Source organism: Antechinus flavipes, chromosome 1 (assembly GCF_016432865.1).
Source record: "Antechinus flavipes isolate AdamAnt ecotype Samford, QLD, Australia chromosome 1, AdamAnt_v2, whole genome shotgun sequence".
In the NCBI taxonomy this organism is placed as follows: domain Eukaryota; kingdom Metazoa; phylum Chordata; class Mammalia; order Dasyuromorphia; family Dasyuridae; genus Antechinus; species Antechinus flavipes.
In genome coordinates, this window is record NC_067398.1 from 703,953,312 (window position 1) to 703,976,933 (window position 23,622).

Sequence of the window (23,622 nt, forward strand, 5' to 3'; positions counted from 1 at the left end):
GTCGGTCTGTCTCTAGCCACACAGAATTTCTAGTTTATAAGGTAAACTTAAGAATTAAGTTTACCCTTTGTTTAGTCAATTTAAATTTAAAAAATAATTTTTGTTAGAGAGAGAAATTCTTTCAATGGCTTCCCATCAGCCCAACCTAAACACATGAAACTCCTCAAACATTCCAATAAAAGATTTGAATCTGGAAACTGAGCTCCATGTTTAAGTCCATTCTGAAAGACTAGCTTTGGTATCTCTAAGCCAGAGAGCGAATGGATGTCCCGAGTAATTACTAAGAGAACCATATTGAAAAGTTCTATTGTCAAGATCTCTAAACAAAATTTGTGCAAGCTTTGGATCAAACACTTTAATCTAATTCTGAAAATTGTTACCACGCGCCTACTATGGGTTAAACAACGTCCTGGGTGGAGATCACATCATATTTTGGGCCTTACATGATGAACTGAATTAATTTTATTGCTGCACCAGGGAGGAAGAGAAGGTCAGAGGAACCAAGATTTAAAGCACTGTTGTCAAATTCAAATAGAAACAGGGCCACTGAATCAAATATAAGGGTCCCTGTAGGCCACATTCTGACTTGGAAAGCCATACAAGTTTAGACGGTTTTTTTTCCTTTATTTATACATTAGCATTTTCTGCCTCATTTTGTACTTAGCCTTAATCACTGAATGGGTGTGACCTCAGTGAAAGTGAGTTCTTTAAAGACCTTAGCTCAAAAAGGCCAGGGCTCCCCCTGCGTCCAGGGCCTGTCTCATCTCCATCTGGCCACTGGATCCAGAAGGCCGAGAGGGAGAAAGTGGGGCCGGTAATCTCACCCAGTCCCTCCTCAGTTCACTGGCCCGTCACAGCGTCCCTTCCTCGAGGTCATGGACCTCTTCAAGAGTGAAGGACATAAGAAGACATTGACATTAAATGCCGCCGGGAACTGCGTTTGAGCTGGTTCAGGCCCATGGGCTGCGTGGGGTCTGCAGGCTCTTCAGAGCCTTTTAAGGGACTTTGAGGGACCACTGAGTCCCATCCCCTCATTCACACGAGACAGAACAGGCTGCGTGACATCAAGTGATGTGCCAAGGGATACACATCTGCTAAGTGTCTGAAGCAGGATCCGAACTCAGGTTCTGAGTCTGAGAGCACATTTCAATCTCATCTAGCAGAATATTTCAAGACTACAAAATATAACTGAATAACTCAACTAGCCAATAGGAAAGGCTATTTTATGTTATATTCTATCATATCACATTATATTATTTATATCTTCACAGTCTACCCTTGCCTTTGTTAAGACTCAATTTCATTGGCTTAATAGCTAATTCTGTAGTGTTTTAACACTAGTAAGTGCCTGAAAATCACACACACAAAGCGTAATGTATGTGCATAGTGAAGGAGTTTTTTAAATAAGGGAAGCAGGGGATGCTAGCCACTGGGTCGGGGAGGGAGAGGGAAGCAGACTGGAAAAAGGCCATGTGTTGACTTCATTATTTCTTATGACTCAATTAGATTCCACATCCATATACCATGATTTGTTTATCCATTCCCCACCAGATTAATATCTGTTCATTACTGCTACAAAAAAGAGTTATTATAAATATATTTGTATACACAAGGATCTTTTCCACCTTCCTCTGATGTCTTTGGGACTATCTGGGTAATAGTGGTTTTGCCGAGTTAAAGTCTAAATGGGTTAGTGACTTTTTAGGCATAGTTTGAAACTGCTGATCAGAATGGTTAGACCAGGGGTCCTCAAACTACGGCCGGGGGGGCCAGATGCGGCAGCTGAGGACAATTATCCCCCTCCCTCAGGGCTATGAAGTTTCTTTATTTAAAGGCCCACAAAACATTATTTTTACTATATTCCGGCCCTCCAACAGTCTGAGGGACAGTGAACTGGCCCCCTGTTTAAAAAGTTTGAGGACCCCTGGGTTAGACCAATTCACAACTCTATCAACAATGGGCTGATTTTCCTCTGGCCCCTTTAATTGTATTATTTTTCTCTTTTGCCACCTTTGCCTATATCATGAGTAATGTGTGGAGCCTGAGCTACGCTTTGAAGGAAATGAAAGATCCCGAGAGCTGGAAATAAAGTGAGAAAGCCTTTCAGGTTTGGATGATGGGCAAAAGTTCCAAAGAAAGAGATAGAATGTTAAGTATGCGAAAAAAGCAAGTAGTTGCTTGGAGTGTAGAATATATGAGCAGGGAGGGATATGTGATCACTCTGGAAAGATAGTTTACAACCAAATGACGAAAAATTTCAAATGATAGAAAAGTTTGTTTTATCCTGAAAGTAAGAAGGAATCACTGAATTTTAATTTTTTTTATTATTATAATTTTTTATTTACAAAACATAGACATGGGAAACTTTTCAACAATGAACCTCGCAAAACCTTCTGTTCCAACTTTTCCCTTCCTTCCCCCTACTCCCTCTTCCAGATGGCAGGTAGTCCAATACATGTTAAATATGTTAAAAGTATATATTAAATACAATATATGTATACATATTTATACAGTTATTTTGCTGTACGAGAAAAATCAGATCTAGAAAGTTTAAAAAAAACCTGAGAGGGAAAACAAAAATGTAAGCAAACAATAACAGAAAGAGTAGAAGACTGATAGAGGTCTTCTCAGTTGCATTAATTTGCATTTCTGTAAATATTAGAGATGTGGAAATTAATTTCCACATGGTTATTGATGGCTTGGATTTCCTTCTTTGAAAACTTCATATTCCTTGGCCATGTATTCGGAAATGGTTCTTTACCTTATAAATTTAAATTTCTTGATTTCAGAGCCTGGAGAGACTTACATGAACTGATGCTCAGTGAAATGAGAAGAACCAGGAGATCATTGTATACGGCAATTATACGATTATTAACTCTGATGAATGTGGCTCTTTTCAACAATTAGATGATTCAGGCCAGTTCCAATGATCTTGTGATGAAGACAGCCATCTGCACCCAGAGAGAGACTGTGGGAACTGAGTGTAGATCACAACATAACATTTTTACTCTTTCTGTTATTGTATGCATTTTATTTTCTTTCTCATCTTTTTCCTTTATGATTTGATTTTTCTTGTATAGCAAGATAACTGTATAAATATGTATGCATATATTGGATTTAACATATATTTTTACCATGTTTAACATATATTGGGGATGAGATAGGAGGAAGGGGGTGGAAAATTGGAACACAAGGTTTTGCAAGGGTTAAAGTTGAAAAATTATCCACGAATACATACACACACACACACACACACACACACACACACACACACACACGTTCCACCCCCCCACCCACCCCGAGGCAATTGGGATTAAGTGACTTGTCCAGGGTCCTCTATTTACTATACCACCTAGCTGCCCCCATGCACATGTTTTGAAAATAAAAAGCTTTAATAAATAAAAAAGAATGTGAATTTTTCTATATCTTAGACATGTGATGTTTACCAGGAAAACATATTTAAAGTTTTTTTTTCTTTTTAATTTTCTGACCCCCCACTCCCCAAATGTTTCTTTTCCAATTTTAACTACATTGCTTTTGCTTGAGCAAAAGCTTTTAAGTGTCATACAATCAATATCATCCATTTTATCTTGTGTGATCTTCTCAGTTCCTTGTTCAATTGTGAAACCTACCCTTTCCCATAGTTCAGAAAGGTATTTTTTTCTTGCTTCTGTAATTTGCTTATATCACCTTTCATGTCTAGGTCACATATACCTTTGGAATTTACTGTGGTACAGGGTATGAGGTGTTTGTAATTTCTGCCAGAGTGCTTCCCAGTTTTCCCAGAGAAAGTGGTTGTTTTTTTGAGTGATTCCCTTCCCCAATAAGTGGGGTCTTGGATTCATCAAACACTATGCTACTGTGTTTGTTTGCTTTTGTATCAACCTTTCTTTTTTATAACTAATACCAATAGTCTTGATGATTATTTCTATTTCGGCAGAGTGTTTTGGAGTTGAATTTATATAATTCTTGGTTGTGTTTCAGTAGATAGTCCCCCAAATATTGTATTTTCTTAGTTATTTTGAATAGAATTTTGCTTTTTAATCTCTTCCTTCTGGTTTAGATTGTGAGTTCCTTGAGGATAGAGACTGTGTTTTACCTCTTTATCTATCACTAATGCTAAAATAATACCTGGGACACAGTAGGATAGTAAATGTTTATTGACCTGACTTTTTTCCCCCAATTTCCTTAATAATATTTTACTTTTCCAATTACATATAAAGATAGTTTTCCACATTCATTTTTGTTCCAATTTTTTTCTCCTTCCTTTTCTCATCTCCCCCCTCCCTAAAAAAGCCAGCAATTTGAAATAGATTATACATATACAATTTTCCATACAGTTTCAATTAATTTTTAGTTGACTAAGGTTCTCTAGATAATTATATCATCTGTAAAAAGTGTTATTTTTTTTTTCTCTTCTCTGGCTATATTTACCCCCTTGATTTCTCTTTCTATTCTTATTGTCATAGCAAGAATTTCCAGATCTATATTAAATAGTAATGGGGATAAGGAGAATCTTTATTTTACCTCTGATTTTATTGGAAAGGCCTCTAATTTTTTTCTACAACAGGTGCTATTTGATATTTGTTTCAGATAGATTATTGAATATATTAAGGAAAAAATCATTTATTCCTATATTTTCTGACATATACACACACACAGAAATAAGTGTTGGATTTTGTTAAAAGTTCTTTTAGCACCTACTGATATAAATGAGGTTTTATTATTAACATTGTTAACTTTTAAAATATTCATAATTTCTTTTATAATTGGCCAAGTCTGCATTCCAGATACAAATCTGCATGTATAATAATTTTTAATATATTCTAACATTTATTCAAAAGTTTTATGTCAATCACCATCAGGGATATTAGTCTCTAGTTTTATTTCTGCTTTGTCTCTTTCTGGTTTAGGTATCAATATTATATTTCTATCGTAGAAAGAAACTGGAAAAGTTCTCTTCTCTCCCTCCTGCGTTTATTAAAACAGTTTACATAGTGTTAGTATTAACTGTTTTTAGAAGGGAAATCACTTGAAAATCCATCTCGTCCTGGAGATTTTATTTGTGACTTAATTTATGGCCTTTTCAATTTCTTTTTCAAATATTGGGCTTTTAAACTAATTTTTTTTTCCTGCTAATATGATTGTTTTATAGTATGACAAATATTTATCTATTTCACCTAAGTTATAACTGTCAGCATAAAATTAGGCAAAATATTTTCAGATAATTACTTTACTGTGGCAATTATTGGAATTACCCTTTTACATTTTTGATATTAAAGATTGGTCTTCCTCTCTTTTTTGAACCAGATTAGCTATTTATTTTTCTATTTTTCAACTAAACACTTCCTTGTTTTATTTATTAATTCAATGTGATTTTTTTTTGCTTTCATTTTTTAAATCTCTGATTTCCCAAAGTTTTATTTTGCTGTTTAGTTGGATTTTTTGATTTATTCTTATTTAACATTTTCTACTGCATGTCAAATTCATTGACTTGTTCTTTCTTTTTTTATTGTTGATGATGAGTTCTAGAGATGCAAATTTTCTCCTAATGACTGCGTTAGTTGTATTCCATAGTTTTGGCATACTGTTTCATTATTATAATTTTCTTTGTAGAAGTTTTCTATTATTTTTCTAATTTATTCTTTGATCCATCAGTTCCTAAGGTTAAGTTATTTAGGCTCTAATTGATTTTTAATCTTTCTTCAAAGGACTTGTATTGAACATTTTTTTTATTGCTAATGATCAATAAATTATAGGTTGAATAATTCTGTTTTTTGAATTATTGATGAGGTTTTTAAGTTCAAGTACATGAATGGCAGAGAAGCATTCTGTTCTCATTTAATTATTGTCATTTATCTATCTTCTCTATTTTTTCTAAAGTTTTGTTTAGATCCTTGAATTCTTCCTGATTTATGTTTTGATTACATATTTTTTTAAAGTCTGAAAGAAGTACATTAAGGTTCTCTAATATTATAGTCTTAATATCTACTTTCCCCTATCATCTGATTAACTTTTAAGTGTTTCATGTAGAGTTATTACACACTGATATTGATTTATTACTTATGGTGACTTTAAGTGTAATGTAGTTTCTCTGAAATGTAATTTAATCATTTGTACATTTACTATAGCTGCATCTGAAATTATGATTGCTACCTGTTTTTTGAGTTCAGATAAAGCAAAATAGATACTGCTTAAGGATTTCACTTTAATTCTATGTAAATTTTTATGTTTCAAGTATTTTTTTTAATAAGCAGAATATTATTGAATTACCCTGCTCCTACTTCTAGGATTTTACTTTTTCTTTTAATTCCCTCTCACACTCCTTACTGCAGGATGTTTAACCCATAAGTATTCCGTTATCTCTCCTGCTCTCCCTCATAACCCACTGTTTTCTGATTTCTTCCATTCTTTAGAGTTTAATATATTTCTATCCTGCAGTATCTCTCTGTATAAAATTATCCATTACAGGTGAAAGTGAAGTTCATGGAATGCTCATTCTCCTCTACTTCTACCACTTCTATTATGTGAGATAATGACTTTCCTCTTTTTTGTCTTCCTTTTCTCTATAATATAGGTCCTTAACTTTTCATTTCCAATTTCTTCTAAGGTTATCAAAACAGAGAAGAACTATTCTCAGGCCTTATTGATCTTAATTATAATTCTTTATGATATCTGATATTATAATTATAATTCTTTATGCTATTTATATGATAATTATAATTCTTTATGAAGATATTAGGATTCTGAGAAGACATTTCATGTTATCTATTAGAACATAAGCAATTCATCCCCATATAGTTCCTTTAAAATGAACAAAGTGTATATCTTTCTGTATTTCTCAAGTTCTCATATTAAAGTGTCTACTCAGAAATCCCTAGAAACCTTCTGTTTTATTAAAGGAGCATATCCTCCACTGTAGAATACTTTGGTTTTTATGGATAAGTTACTCTTGGTTGTGGAGCCTTCATCTTTCAAAATATCATATTCCAACCCTTCCTTTTCTTGCTTGTGGCAGCTCTCAAGTCTTGTTGGATCATATCTGTGGCTATTTGGTATGGAACCATTTCTTTTTTGCCTGTTTAAAGTATTATTTTTCTTTAAGCTGGGAGTTCTGGGTTTTGGCTATGAAGTTCTTGGATTTTGCAAGCGTTTCCCCAACCCACAAATGACTGGTAAACTCTAGTTTAAAATTTATTTCCAACATTTTATTTTTTTTAAAAAAATCTCAATCTCTTGGTTATGTTTTTAATATTTCATGTTGTCTCATTTTTTTTTTTTTGTCCTACTCTAGTTTTCAGTAAAAAACTTAGGTCTTAGGTAAGGTTTCCTTCTTGCTCTTCTTTCCTCACAAGGCATTCTATTAGTATCTCATTTCTTTTCTTATGAATATTCTTATAGTCTTTGTAGCCAAGATATATTTTTTCCTTTAAGGATCTACTTAGACTTGTAAAGTTATTCTTTTTTTTGGGGTTTAGCCCTCGGACATCTTTCCATTTCTTTGTCTCATTTGACAATTTCTTTGGTTGCTCAGATTCAGTGTCTGGTTTGGAGGCTTATACTTTGGTCTAATTTTCTGTCATAGACAAGAGGAGAGATGATGAGAGTTTGAAGTGGCAAGTCACTTGGGTAAATGGAGACAATAGGATGGATGAGAGATGTTATGAAAACATAACTGACAGGACTGATTGCACATGGCAGATAATCAAGAAAAGAGAAGAGCCGAGGGTGACTCTAAGGTTGTGAACTTGGTGACTGAAAGGATAGTGCTCTTGACTGAATCATGGAAATTTGAAGAATGGCTGGCTTGTGGGGAGGAAAAGAATGATTTCTATTTTGGATAGGTTGAGTTCTAAAATGACTGTCGAATAACCACGTGGATCTATTTGGGAAAGTAGGAGAGGCAGGAGGACTAGAAATGTTGATTAGGAAATCACATCTACATAGAGACCATAATTCTATCATAGGGTAACTGTGAAAAAAGGTGGAACACAGATGTCAGGGCAGATGCTCTATCCATTGTGCCATCAAGCTACCCCCTTGCAAGTCAGTTTTTAAGGATTTGAGTTCCTTCTAAAATAATTACTAGCCAGCATTTAGAAAGCCTATTAAGATACGCAATATAAAATATTACACATCATCTCATTTGAACTTGAACACAGCAACCTTACTGAAGTAGATGCTGTTATTGTAATCTTTTCACAGGTGAAGAAACTGAGGTAAACAGGGTGAAGTGACTTGCCCAGGATCACACAGTTAGTGAATATCTGAGATAAGATTTGAACTCAAGTTCTCCAGACTTCAGGTCCACCACAATTTGGCAGTGAAAGGGGGAGAGGAAGGGAGAGAAGGGTAAGAAGCTTAAGGAGGTGACCAGCTTAAGTGAAATTTGAAGTAAGAACAAAGATGTGAAAAGCTAAAGCCAATTCAATATCGAAATCACCAAGTATTTGCATTGGGACAATAAAAGAGTACTTATTTGCATTATGTGGATGAATGAAGGTATTCTGAGTTCAATAAAATAGCCCCACAAACCTATACCTTTATAGTCTTATAGAAGTAGATCCAAGATGAATACGCTAATCCCTAGGCCTGTTTTCTTTCATCCCAGATACAATAACGACTCATCTTTTAATCCTGTATTAACTTCTCAATTTGCGTATAGAAACCCAAACCCATGGAAATGTTCCATCGAGTTATTTTCATAGTTGATGAAGAAAGTTTATCCCTCAAATATGGCAAAATGTTTTCAGAAAGTTTACTCTGATTGGCCAATATCTGCTTCTATTCAAAACTAGCCGTTTATTTTTTTGAGATTTTACACATCTACTCTCATCTGAATGATGCTCCAGGAGCTGGGCCAGACTGCTGATCAGTTTAAGTAGGTTTCTTGGCATCTACCTTTGCCAAGCAGTCAGGATGTGACTAAAGAGTCAAGGAGCAGGATTGTAGTATTGACATTTTAATGCTTCAATTGCCATATTCAGGTCATTATACAGTCTATCCAGATGGCTGGAATCCATAAGCAGTCCATAAGAAATGCTATAAAACATCACATCTTCTGGCCTGAATCTAATTTTTCTGCGCATTGATGGCATCTTCCAGGACACTGCGATGTAAGGTGCCAAGTCTGCTATAGGATTCATTTGTGATGTAGAAAGGGATGTGCTACAGATATCAGTGTTTCTGTGACCAAAAGCAAAAGTGTATTTTTGAGAATCTCCCTGAGTATATTCTTTTGAACCAACTCAAGCCTCCAATGCATTAAAAATTCCCTAATAGAAATTGTGCATTTCTACCTATGGTTCACCTGATTGTATTCTCCGCCTCTCCCCTTCCCCCGTCCCACTTTACATAAATACCTCCTATGTTTTGTTTTGGGATAATATAATGCCCATTTCTGCAAATTAGGTGTCTTAACCCGTGAATTAAAAAAAAAAGTTAGGAAGTATATATTGATCGAATTGGTTTCCATTGTAATCCAATATATCTTATTCACTTCCATCCATTGTGAAGAGCCATTAGCTCCGCTAAACTCCCAAAGGGGCCCATGATACAGAGAAAAGTCAAGAAGTCCTATTTTGATTGGTTTTGGCTATTTGGTTAAGTCAAATTTAAGGTTGTCTATTCTTCCATTGCTGGCAAGATGAATTATCTGGCCGTGACATCCCACGGAACAAAGACTAATACAAAATGGCCTTTGATCCCATGTGGCTTTCTTTTTTTTTTTTTCTCCCACATTGATAATGATGTAATGGCAAAAAAAGGGAAAGATGGTGGTAAAAATCAGACAGTTTTCATATTGTTTATAAAAACTAATTTAAACTGTTACTGCTCGAAATGTAAGATTATTGCCAAAGAAACAATGAGGTGCCATCCTAATAGAGGAACTGAACCACGTCAGTATCAGTACTGACTTTTTCCTACAAATGAAACAAGATGGCACTAAGAAATTATGGCAAAACAGGGACCGAAAAGATTACAGAAGATACAATGGACAATTAATTACATAAAATTAAAATGGTTTTGCACAGGCAAGTCCAATACAGTTAAGGGGAAATGACAACTAGGGAAAAAAAAAAAAAAAAACAACTTGACATCAAATTTCTCTGATAGAAATCTAATATCTAAGTTACATAAGGAATTGATTCAACTTTCTAATAATAAATCTCCCAAATGACAAATGCTCAAAGGATATGATTATTTCTTAAGAGAAAACCACCAAATTATCAGAAAAATCACATGAAATGAAATCTATAAATAAATTCACTTATTGATTCAAATGATCAATAAATCATACAAAATCGTATCATGTGAAAAATGCTTCAAATCACTAATAATCACAGGAATGCAAATGAAAGTAACCGTGAGCTTCTCTCTCATACCCATAAGTTGAGCAAAGCTGACAAAAATGAAAGTGACAATTGTTGGGAAGGCTGGCAGAAAGCAGGCCCAGGAGTGCATCCGTGGAACTGTGGCTTGATCTAGCTATTCTGGAAAGCGTCTCATGATGATTAAAATGTGCACACTCTTTGGCTGCTATTTATACCCTACGGAGATGAGGTAAAAGAGCAGGCCCTCCGGCCCTCGAGGAGCCGCTGATGTTCTATGAGAGGCACTCCTCAGCGTCCTGGGGCTGCACGTAACCAGCCCGATGCCTCCGCTCGGCGGGAGCCACAGAACCTCATCATTTCTAAGGAATTCCTCTTCTGCCTGGGCTTGGTTCTGCAGGGCGTGGTTCTCGTGCATCACGACTCAGGCTCAGAGAATCACCATAACAGGTTATTTCTGTGACCGTGTCTGTCAAGGATTCTTGTTTGATCTTAACATGTGAGTGAGAAACGCAGGGTTGGAGGGCAGGGTGTGTTCGGCCTTAGCAGCAGGTATACAGGAGTAGATATGTAATTAAGGACTGACACAGTCACTAAGCTCTTGCACTGGGCACAGAGACTTTTCAGGCAGCTCTGTGACTGTGAAGATAAATCCTCCTAGGGCCAGCCGCCCACTGCCCCAAGGACTGAGGCCCCGGGGGCCCCAGGTGCAGGTCAGGGCCTCGGTACCCCCTCCCAGGTGTTCCCACACCTGCGGCCTGAGCGCTGGCCATCGCTCCCCCCCAGGACACAGGCCCTGCCTCCGGGACCCTGGGCCCTAGCGGGAGAGAGGTCAGCCTTTGCTGCCCAGCTTCCCTCGGCTCTGGAGCCCGGCCCGAGTAGAAGGTTTTTGTCTTTCCTGGGAGGCAGCTGGGATGCAGTGACTTGCCCAGGCTCTCACAGCCAAGAAGTGGCTTAGATCTGACCCCCGCGCCACCTAGAAGAAGGGCATTCGGCGGCAGCGGGCGAAGGCGGGACCGAACAACTCCTGAGGACGAAGAACCTCTCCCCCGAGCCCGCTGCTGGCTCCCGGCCCCTGCTCGGCTCTGGTCTAGGGGACAATTCATCACCCGGTGCTGGGGCCCCCGCGGCAAGGCCGGATCAGCCCGAGAAGGGCCAATGCCCGGACACGTCCGAGCGCCTCACGGCGTGGCCGCCCCGCCGCGGCACCGACGGCTCACTGAGACGCCGCTGTCCAAATAATACCGCAGAACAGGCTCGTGCCCAGAGGGGCAGCCGGCTGCGCTCCAGCCCTGTGATTAACAGGGACGCTTCTGCTCCGGCGCGGCCCGGGCAGACTTCAGTTGGCTTCAGATCTCTTCTTAAAAGGCTGCTTTGTCACGCTTTTCCCTTCGAAGTCATTGTGATAGCCTGCCCCCCACACAGGGAACTGGTTCGAGTGACCCATTTCATGGCTGGCCGGCTCGGGGGAGCTTTTCTAGTACTAAGAGCCGAGGAGCTCCGGCTTCTCCCCACAGAGAGGTCGCGAAACTTCCTCGTAGTCAACTGCATTCTGCTGTAAAATGGCTTTCCGGGTTAAGGTCACGTTTCATGGCAAGTTAATTGTTCCGCAGAAGTAAAAACCTCTGTTCTTTCATTCCTCTCCGTTGCACTGGGCCAGCGCTGATTAGGTGCCTACTACTTGCCGTAAGGGGCCGGGGCCACAGGATGAGGAGGAGACAATTTCCTGGAGGCGACAAGGAGTGCCCAGGAAGGTCTCCCTGCGGAAGATGCTCCCCAGGCTGTGGCAGGGAAGTCAGGGGAAGGAAGGAGAGCAGGCCAGGCAGGTGGCAGGGCCCCTGGGTAACCGGGAGCAGGCAGAGTGTGCCTGGAAACAGCCCGGGGCCAGGGTGTGGGGGCTTTAAAAGCAAAAACAGGGATTTATATGGGGGAGTCTAGGGAGGGGACGGCAAAGATGAGGAGTCAATTAGAGGGTCGCTATCTCAGAAGCAGGAAAGGGAGGCCAGGGGACCTGGGAGGGGAGGAGCGAATGGAGGGTGCAGTGAGGATGGAGGGCAGGGAGCCCAGGGGAAGGAGAAATGGAAAGTAGGAGAATCAGTCAAAGAGAACAGCTTCCTGGGCCTAGACCATGGATGAGAAGCCCCTGAAGCTGAAGAGAGTGAGGAGAAAACCATCACTATGGACGGCTGAGAGGGATTGGGGGCACAGACCACAGAAGCTGGGAAGGCTGATCAACTTCCTGGGCCTAGGTCATGGATGAGAAGCCCCTGAAGCTGAAGAGAGTGAGGAGAAAACCATCACTATGTACAGCTAAGAGGGAATGGGGACACAGACCACGGAAGCTGGGAAGGCTGAGCTCCTGGAAAACAAGGGTTATCGAGAGCACCACAACATGGGGACATCACATGAAGTCTCTGAGCCTGGGGCAGAGACTGGGGTGGAGGGGAAGGCTGTGAGCCAGCCAGGGGGTGGACAACAACGTGAGGGAAGCCAAAGGAGGATGACCTGAGGGCTGGTTCTTCTAGGTGGAGTGAACCTACAGGGAGCTGACTCACAGCAGCACAAGGGTGTGGAGAAGGGAGTAACCCCACCGTGACTGGCCCAATGTGCTGGAGTGAATGGGAGAAAGTCCACTCACTAAGGGAGGACATAATTAGGGAGGTAAGCTCAAGGGGAGACAGGCTTCCATGATTGCTGGTTCCTTCCCTCTCTCATGGAAACCATGGAACCCAAGCCTACTGTCCCCATTCTCCGACCAGCTGTGCCGAATGATCCACCACTGGGAGGAACTAGGAAGAGATCCCTTTCAAAGAGAACTTTTGCTTTTAATAAAGACAAAATTCCATACGGTAGAATATACATAAAGAGATACCTTTTGCTTGCCAGTCAGTCCATAAGCACTTACATTCTTACGGTGTGTCAGGCAATCGGGATAAAAAGAAAGGGGAAAATATGGACCCTCCTATCAAGAAGCTTTCCTAGTAATGGGAAGACAGCGCGCGCACACACATGCACACACACAATCCATACTAAAGTAGAGTATAAATGGAAGGTAAGCTCGGAGGGACAGCAGGAGTCTAGGGTGAAGGGGTGATCGGGACAGACTCCCTAGCCCGGCTGGATGTGAGTTGGAAAGAAGTCAAGGAAGCAGGGAGAAAGGGGTGACTGGGGGTGGGGGCTTCCTGGCTTGGCTAAAGGCATGGAGTCGGGAGATGGGACATGGCCAGTAAGGAGGTCAGTCCTATAACAGAGCATGTGAAGGGGAGAAATGAAGGTCTTAAAGGACAAATGGAGGAGTCTGGGCTGGGTCCTGGAGGTAATAGTGGAGCTTGATGACTAGAGAGCGACATGGTCAGGCCTGCCTGAGCTCTAGATAAGCACCTGGGGATCTAAGGAGTGGAGGGATTGGAGGGGGGAGAAACAACACAGGGAGACCAACCAGAAAATCATTACAGCTGTGAGAGCTGCGGGCAGCTACGTGAGCGGAGAAAAGCAGAGGTACAGTAGAGATGCTGCGGAAGTACAAAAAGCCCCAGTATATATCTGCGTTTAGTCACCTTGTCCTTATGCTGCTCATATTGTGGCGTGTACCACTTGTCCCTCTCATTAGAATGTAAGCTGCCTGATACACAGCAGGCAGTTAATGAATGCTCATTAATTGAGTGATGGATTTTTATAAAGATACTTACAAAATAAACAGCCCCAAAGCTTCCATGTCCAATTTCATGTAAACCAACAAAAATGTCTTCAGGATCCTCCTTGTAGAACAGGTCTGCTATCTCTGGGTCCTTTGGCACCCCTTTGCGCATGGTGAAGAGTATTACAACCTCTGTTTGTCAATATCCCAATCAGTTTTTCCCTTCATTGACAAAGGAGTTCTTGATAAACCTTCAGCACCTAAAAAGAAATATACTTCATCGTTAGCTTATTTCCAATGCGGATTTTATTTTCCTCATCCAGGGGCTTTTAAAATTACTCTAATGTAATTTTAATGTAATTCTTCTAATAGAATAGAGGCCAAAATTGGCATAGTTTATTTTTTTCCTTCTGAAGTATTTTTTAAAATTCTCTTATTAATACATTTTTGACATCCTTTTCTTTTTAAATTTTAAGTTCCAAATTCTCTTCCTCCCACCCATTCTCCCACTCATTGAGTAGGCAAACAATTATATCACGTATACATGAGAAATCATGGGATAGCTTTTTAAAAAATTATCTTGGCTGAATTATTAATCAATTAAAGACATTGTGATAACTAATATTCAGATCTTTAGGTTATAACTCAGCAGCTCTTTATTACTTGCCAGAAAGTGACTTCTGCAATTCTGAAGCTATGTTAATGTCAAATGAAAGAGGCCAGTTGTTCTGTTGCTATGGACAACATCCTGTTCTCAAGGTTTCTATTAATAAGAAGGTATCACTTTTGATAGTTTCGAATGCTGATTGACCAGTTTATTTGCATACTTTTTGGTTGTTAACAGCACTGTTTTTTTTTTTTTTTAAAACCCATCAAATTTAGACTCTCATATCATTTGTCATAAACAAGTTAAAAAATATTTAACTGTCAAATGTGTCATATGAGATTCATAGAGGGTCTTGGCTTCTTCCCCTTTCAACAGATCTGCTTAATTTTTACAGCTTTCATTGTGTTAAAAAAAAACAAAAACAAAAACAAATTAAAAAAAACCCTACCCATCACATTGGTTTAAAATGCAAACATATAAAATGCAAAAGCCACATAACCCTCTTTTTAACTTTTTTGGCAGCATAGCAAATTAAGATTCTAACTAGAGCCCAATAATGATGCATTTTAAACTTCCTGACTGTACCAAGACAATCTATGATGAGTTCAGGTTTATAACCATCAAGCTCCACTTGGCACCATGGATAGAATATTGGAGGTGAAGTGAAGAAAACCCGAATTCAAATATTGCCTCAAATACTTAGTAGCTGTGTCATTCTGATTCTGGGCAAGTCCCTTAACTCCTCTCTCAATCTCGTTTTTTAACTTATAAAATGGGGATGATAATAGTAGTACTTTCTTCCCAGGGTTGCTGAGGGAATCAATGCAGATTATATCTAATAAAAACACTTTGCAAACCTTGAAATGATATATAAATGTTAATTACTATTGTTTATTTATCGAAACAGGTTTTGGTGTGATTAATTTTAAGAAAAAAGTTTAAACACCAAAAGTCTCATACTTAACTTGTTAATGCTTTCCTCCCAAACCTGCTCCTCCTATTTCTTTCTGAGGTCCCACTATTTATCCAGTCTCTCAGTTCTGTAAATGGACATATTATTTTGATTCTTATATAATCAGTTGCCAAGTCCTGCCAATTCTACATTAATTCGGTCTACATGGCCCCCTTAGACTGTTTCTTTCATTGTTCTAGATCTCTGACTTTTCTCCTCCAATTCAATAATCATTTTTTAAAATTTCATTTTCATTATCTTCCAATTCCATGTAATTTTTTTTTAACATTTGCTTTCTGAAAATTTTTAATCCAAATTCTCTTCTTTCCTTCTATCCCTCACCCCTTCATAAGATGGTAACCAATTTCACATAGTTTATACCTGGAAAACATTTCCATATTAACCATGTTGTAAAAGAAAACTAACTAAAAAAAAAAAAATCCCAAGAGAAATAAATTAGGTAAAAAAAAAAGTATACTTCAATCTGTATTCAGATTCCATTAGTGCTTTCTCTAGAGGTAGATAGCATTTTTTATTGTGAGTCCTTCAGAATTGTTTTAGATTATTGTATTGCTAAGAATAGCTAAATCATTCACAATTGATTACTGTACAATATTATATTCTGCTCATTTCACTTTGCATCAGTTCATGCAAATCTTTTCACGTTCTTTTAAAAGCATCATCATTTCTTATGACACAATAGTATCTCATCACAATCATGTATTACAACCTGTTCATTCATTCCTCAATTTAAAGACTCCCCTCAATTTCGAATTCTTTGCCACCACAAAGAGAACTCCTATAAATATTTTTGTACAAGTATGTTCTTTTCCTATTTTTTGAAAAATGTTTTTGGGATACAGAACTAATAGTGTTATATCAAAGGTACTATATCCTATAAATTTTGACATGCTGTCTCATTGTTATAATTCTCTTTAATGAAATTCTTGGTTGTTTTATGGATTTGTTCTTTGATTCACTCATTCTTCAGGATTAGATTATTTATTTCCAATTAATTTTTAGGATATACTATCATGGACCTTTATTGAATGAAAATTTTGCTTTGTTATGATCTGAAAAAGATGCATTCAATTTTATTTTTTATGCATTGAGCTATAAGGTTTTTATGTCCTAATACATGGTCAATTTTTGTGTAGGTGTCATGTACTGCTGTAATAAAGGCATATTCCTTTGTGTTTCCATTCAGGTTTTTCAGAGGTCTATATCTAACATTTCTAATGTTTTCTTCATCTTCTAAGTTTTATTTTTGTGTTTATTTTTAGAGGGCTAGATTTATCTAGTTCTAAAAGAGGAATGTTGAGGTTCCCAACTAATATAATTCTATTGTCAATTTTCCTCCTATAACTCATTTAACTTTTCCTTTAAGAAACTGTATAAAATACCAATTGCATATATGTTTCACATTGTTATTACTTCTTTGTCTATTGCACTTTTTAGCAAAATGTAGTTTTCTCACTTATCTCTTTTAATTAGATCTGTATTTGCTTTTGTTTCATCTGAGATCATGATTGTTAAGCTTGTTTTTATTTCAGCTGAATAGGCATAAGAGATTTTGCTCTAGTTCCTTATTATTACTCCATGTATCTCTGCTTCAACAATGTTTCTTTCTTGTAGACAGCATTTTGTAGGATTCTGGTTTTTAATTCATTCTGCCATCGACCTCTATTTCTTGGGAAAATTCACACTCACATTCACAGTTATGTAGACTAACTATGTATTTCTTTTCATCCTATTTCCTCCCATTCATTCTTATTACCCCACCCCTTTACCCGATCAAAGGCTAAAAGTGTTTTGCTTCTGACTGCCATCTCCCGTACTCTACCCTACCTTCTATCAGCCTCTTCCTCTTCCCTTTTACTTTTCTGTAGTGTAAGATAGATTTCTGAATCTAAGTGAGCATCTTTTTTGTATCTTTTTTTATATAAAACAATTTACTCCATTCTACCTTTCCTTTACCCTTTCTCTCTTACTATTTCTCTTTTTCACTTAAATCTTTTTTTTTTTTTAATTTATAATCCCAATATGGTCAACTTGCATCCAGCCCTCTTTCTATGTATACACTTTCTAACTGCCTAATAATAACCAAGTTCTAAGGTGTTACAAATATTTCAATAAATGTTCATTTTTTCTCCCTGAAGGATTATACTCAGTTTTCCTGGGTAGATGATTCTTGGTTGTAAGTCTAACTCTTTTGCTCCCTGGAATAACATATTCTAAGCTCACCACTCCTTTAAGGTAGAAGCTGCTAAATTTTGTGTGATTCTGACTGTGGCTCCATGATATTTGAATTATTTCTTTCTGGATGCTTATAACATTTTATCTTTCACTTGAAAGCACTGGAATTTGGCTATAATATTCTTGGGAGTTTTCATTTTGGGATTTCTTTTATGAGATGATCAGTAGATTCTTTCATTTGCTAAGATTTGCCCTTGCAGAATGGACAGATGAGAACAATTGGTTCTACTGGCCATGAAGCAGACACTGTGGAGTGCTTAGAGCTTAGTCACTCATCAAAGACACCAAGATCATGCACTGGTTCTATGCCATTGCCAGTCATCTTTCCCTTTGTCTTGCCACTGGCAGAAAAAGGAGGCTGATGACTTTGTGCAACTGTTTCATTTAAATCCAATTCATATTCAAATCAAAATATCACACTGTGATTTCATATGTCCTCTTCAAAACCAAGACCAAACAGCAATTTAACTCTTTGGTTCTAGGATATCAGGGGAGTTTTCCTTGATAATTTCTACAATATGGTATCCAGATTCTTTTTCTGAATCATGGCTTTCAAACACTCTAGTCATTCTTGAATTATCTCTCCCAGATCTATCTTACAGGGGCATCTAGACAGTACAGTGGATAAAGCACTAGCCCTGAAATCAAATGGACTTAAAATTTGGCCTCAGACACTTAATACTTCCTAGTTGTATGAACCTGGGAAAGTCACTTAACCCCAATTCCCCTCAAAAAAAAAGAAGAAAAAAAAATTCCAGATCTATTTTATAAGTCAGTTGTTTTTCCAGTGAGACAATTTACATTTTCTTCTATTTTTTCATTCTTTTAATTTTGCTTTATTGTTTCTTGATATCTCAGCTTGTACTTGCCCATTTCTAATTTTTAAGGCATTATTTTCTTCAGTGAACTTTAGTACCTCCTTTTCTATTTGGTCAATTTTACTTTTTTAAAGAGTTCTTTTTTTCAGTGAATTTTTGTACATCTTTTGGCCAATTTTGTTTTTTAAGAAATTAGTGTGGTTTGCTCATTTTCTTCAGCTTACTGATTGATTTTTAATTTTCTATTAAAACTGACTCTGCTCCTAGGGAGAAAGGGGCACTGGTTCTAAATTTCAGGTTTTTTGTGCTGCTGCAATATAAGAGTCTTGCATGTAGTGGCAGCAAAGGGTCCCCTATAATTTCATTCTTATAAATTGTCCAATCCTCTTAGCATTTGTGGGCTGAGAAACTACCACCATGGCTGATTTAGTTACCCCCAGGGCCTGGTGCTGGTTCTCCCAGTGCAGCTTGCATTGGCAAGGCTAGTTCTGGACTGAGCTCCACTCTCATTCCACTGAGACAGACCTTTCCTATCAACCTTCCAAACTGTCTTGGACTAGGAAATTAATTTACCCTGTCCTTTTGTTGGTACTGCAGCTGGAGCATTTGTTTTAAGAACAATTTAAATGTTGTTAGGCGATGAATTTGAGAGAGTTCAAAAAAATTCCCTGCCTTTACTATGACATTTGGGCTCTGCCCCAATCTATGATCTTTTCAGATTTTTTCTCTGGATGCTTGAAGAGACTTCTATGAACTGATGCTGAATGAAATGAGCAGAACTAGGAGATCATTATACACTTCAACGACAATGCTATATGATGATGAATTCTGATAGACGTGGCTCTCTTCAACAATGAGCGGATCCAAATCAGGTCCAATTGATCAGTAATGAACAGAACCAGCTCCACCCAGTGAAAGAACTCTGGGAAATGAGTATGGGCTACAACACAGCATTTCTACTCTTTCCATTATTGTATGTTTGCATTTTGTTTTTCTTCTCAGGTTATTTTTACCTTCTTTCTAAATCTGATTTTTCTTGTGCAGCAAGACAACTATATAAATATGTATACATATATTGTATTTAATATATACTTTAATATATTTAACATGTATGGGACTACCTGCCATTTAGAGGAGGGGGTCGGGGAAAGAGGGGGAAAAGTTGGACAGAAGTTTTTGCAAGGGTCAATGTTGAAAAATTACCCATGCATATGTTTTGTCAATAAAAAGCTATTTTATCTACTGCCACTATCCTAGGATAGAGTTAATTACCAGTCACCTGGATTACTGCAATATACTTTTAATATATTCCCCCACCTTCATTCTCTCCCTTCTGCTCTTTTCTTCATAAACTGCAAGAATATTAACTTTTTTCAATCGATTTTGTGATATCTCTCCCATGTTCAAAAATTATCAATGAGTCCCTATCTCTTAGGGGATCTCAAATTCCTTGGCATGATATTCAAGAACTGTCACAATCTGACATCATCCTACTTTTCTCACATTATTATCTCATATTACTCTACTTTATGCTCTGGTCAAACTGGTCTACTCCTTGTCCTCGAGTATGTGCCAGGACTTGGAATAGAATCCATCACCACTTCAGCAACTGAGTTAATTTTTAAGATAGACTCTATTATTGTTATATTATCAAAAAAACCTATTATAAAAATCATCTTCCTTTAAACCTAAAGCCAATATAATGACCCCTACAGTTCCATCCTCATGTAGTCTTCTGCAACTTTAGGGAGTTAAGACAAAAAGTTATACACTTATTGCTCTAAGCCTCCATTAAGGAAAATTTTTAGGGAGATGTTAAGTTCACTTCTTCTCTTTACAGTTTTATCTCTGGATTCTTTTTGTTGCAGTAATAATTCAGGTGAAATATTAGGATAACGAAACAACAAATTACACTATAGTCTATTATAGAAAGATTTCTATTCCATTATAGAATTTTATTTTATTATAGAAAGATACCAGCAGGAAAAGTAAGAAAACCTTTTCTTCGAACCTCCCTTAATCTTTGAGAAGATGGGCACACTGGACTCATCCTGAGTTTTCTGCTACTAGATGCCTACAAGGTCAATAGCCTTTCTCAGTCTTTCTCTTCACTGCCCAAATTCAGTCTTATCTCCTTTTTTCCCATTTTCTGGTTGCCTCCTATCCCTACCCACCCCTACCTGACTGTTGATTCTTTTAGGTTCTATGTGACCCAACTCTTTACTCTTTGCTTTCAGATCCTCAGATTAGTCCTGAAATAACAAACTTTTTCTGTGAAAGTTTCTTGTGGTGTGAACAAATCTCTCAAACAAAACCTTTGATTTAAGAAGGAATACAAATCCTGTTCACACTTGGTACTTATCAACTGATTCAAAAAGTGTTTTTTTTTTTTTTAAGTTATATGTATACATTCATTTTTAACATATTGCCATATGAGCCATGTTAGGAAAGAAAAATCAGAACAAAAGAATCAAAATAAGAAAAAGAAAAAACTAAAGATAAAAACAATATGCCTCAATCTGTCAGATTTTTACTCTATCAAAAAGTTTTTACCCATCAAAAGAAATTACAGTTAAGTGAGGTGGGATAATTAATAATTATAATAATAATAAATACATAATATCCTTTTTAAGATTTCACATACCACTATTTTTTTTTTTTGGGGGGGAGCACTTTATAAAGTACTTACTATAAAATAATTTAGTTATCTCTGTTCCTCTCCTATTCTCCTAATAAATTCTAAGTACTATGACAGCAAGGTCTATATCTTAATTTTATTAGATAAAATTCTATGTCCTTAGTACCTAATACATTGTTTTATATATAATAGGTTTTTTATGTTTGTTGAATGAAGAAGTCATAGAAAGGGAGGGTGGCTTAGTTCTTTCATCTCTTTCTCAATTCAGGAAGTATTTATTAAATGCTTACATTGTGCTAGGAACCGAGCTAAATGCTGGAGATACCTCCCCTTCCACTCATATGCCAGAAATTTTCCTAAAACACAAATATTGCCACACCTACACTCAATAAATTCCAGGATCTTCTTATTACTTCTAGGATCAAACATAAATTCTCTTGTTTGACATTTAAAGCCTTTCATAACCTGGTTCCTTCCTAACACTTAATTTTCCTTGATGTATTCTATGATCAATCTATCCTGGCTTACTTGCTATTTCACACATAGGACACTTTATCCCTGAATCCTGTGCTCTTGATCTCAGGGATTTTTCTCCTTCCTGAGATGTTCTCCCTCCCATCTGTCTCCTAAATCCCCTGGTTTTCTCCAAGATTCAATTTAAATTTTGCCTTCTGCAAGAGGCCTTTCTTGGGTCTCTTTCCTCCCTTCTAGCAGCTGATCCCTTCCTTCTGAACTTATCCTCCATTTGTATTGTATATATCTTGAATTTAAATATTTATTCGCATACAATCTCCTCACTGGAGTGTGAGCTTTTCAAGAGCAGGCATCATATTTTTGGCTTTGTATCTCCAGAATATTGTTGATGTAGGACATGCTGTAGTACCTGGCTAGTTCAATTACTACTGAATTAATGAAGTTACTCCATGAATAATCAAGTTCCCTGGTCACAGATTGGAGGTAGTGATGGGGCTAAATAGATCCTGGATCTGTGATTTCACTGGCATTGGCCGTTACAGCCGAGGACAGTCCTACAGCCATCTCCATTCAATTTCTTCACTAAAGTTTACACTTAACCTTTTTTGGATCATGGATCCCCCTGGCTGTCAGATGAAGCCTTACTACCTTCTCCTGAATCATATTTTTGAATGTGAATAATAAGATTATAAAGGGAACCAGTTCTATTGAAGTATAGTTATTAAAATATTAAAAGAAGAAGTTCATGGATCCCAGGACTGTTAGGACACGAGGAAGTTAAATAAGAGTCATATAGCCAGTACATAGCAGGGGTATACCTGAAATCCAGGTCTTTTGCTCTATCCATTCCACTAGTCTACTTTTCAATAGCAGTCCACTTCAGCTCAGCCATCATTTTTTTAAATTAAATTTCTATCTTTTTAATCAATAAAAATCCATCTTTTTTTCTCTCCCACTCACATCCCTTTCTTCCTTGAGAAGGAAAAAAAATCCCCCACAAAATCCCTTGTACAAACATTTATAGTCAAGCAAAACCAAATTCCCACATTGGCCATATTAGTCAATGTCAGCAAATACATCCACAAAATCAACATCACTGCCAAAACCTAATGGCTGAACAATACTGCCATTTTATCCTATGGGGATGACAAAATGGGAACGCAAAAAACACGTTTGGTGCTGTCGAGTTTGGTTATGACAGACCCCTCCCCCCCACCCCCCAACGAAATAAATTAAAAACTGGCTATATTTATGTCTTTCGGGGTAAAAGTCACATTCTTCAAATCCCTGTGAAGAGAATTTCCAATAGTTTCCCCTAAAGAAAGCAAAAATCCTCGCCACCCAACCTCCTCCAATACCAAACCCTATTCTGAACTTGCCGGGCCCTCAGCCTTAACCTGAAATTAAAAGCCAAGCTCTATGATGCCATCGTCTAAATAAGAGAGGAGAAGGGACTCTGCTGAAACCTGACAACAGCCGGCAGATTAGACCAACCATAAACATGTACCTTAATTACACTTCATCCCAGCCTCAATTCTGTACACAAGAAACTGGAGAAGATAACTTTAGGTTGGAGATATTCTGTGGCCACCAACCGCGACCTACGGGCCCAACAATAGCTTCAAGGACTCTGGCTAATTGCTCAGCTGGAGGAAAGCAATCGCGGGCCGCTGGATTATACCTTTTTCTTTGTGGTGCAAAGTGTAATCTCTTGCTTGGACTCATTTCACCACCAGTTGTTCATTTTTTTTTTTCCCTTCCGGGATGGTGTCAGCTCTCTTTGTTCTGAATACCTGGAAGAAAAGGAAGAAAAATCAGAGATGGTAACGATCGAGGAGCTGTTATGGGAATGGCCTTCATGGACGTAGTAACGTTTGGGAAACGTATATAAAAGTAACAATACAAAGAT

The 23,622-nt window shown here is 37.7% G+C and overlaps 1 protein-coding gene across 6 annotated transcripts in view; it reads right to left on the minus strand.

Annotated features, from left to right (window-relative positions):
- Positions 1–23,622, minus strand: part of TAOK3 (TAO kinase 3) — a 234,201-nt gene that overhangs the window by 117,224 nt on the left and 93,355 nt on the right. For all 6 annotated transcript variants that reach the window (XM_051972882.1, XM_051972887.1, XM_051972883.1 and 3 more), the window contains 2 exons: positions 23,395–23,506; positions 14,021–14,228 (listed from right to left, as the gene is read on the minus strand). In XM_051972882.1, the coding sequence (XP_051828842.1) occupies positions 14,021–14,140 (120 nt within the window). In that variant the 5' untranslated portion in view covers positions 14,141–14,228; positions 23,395–23,506. The remainder of the gene's footprint in view (positions 1–14,020; positions 14,229–23,394; positions 23,507–23,622) is intronic.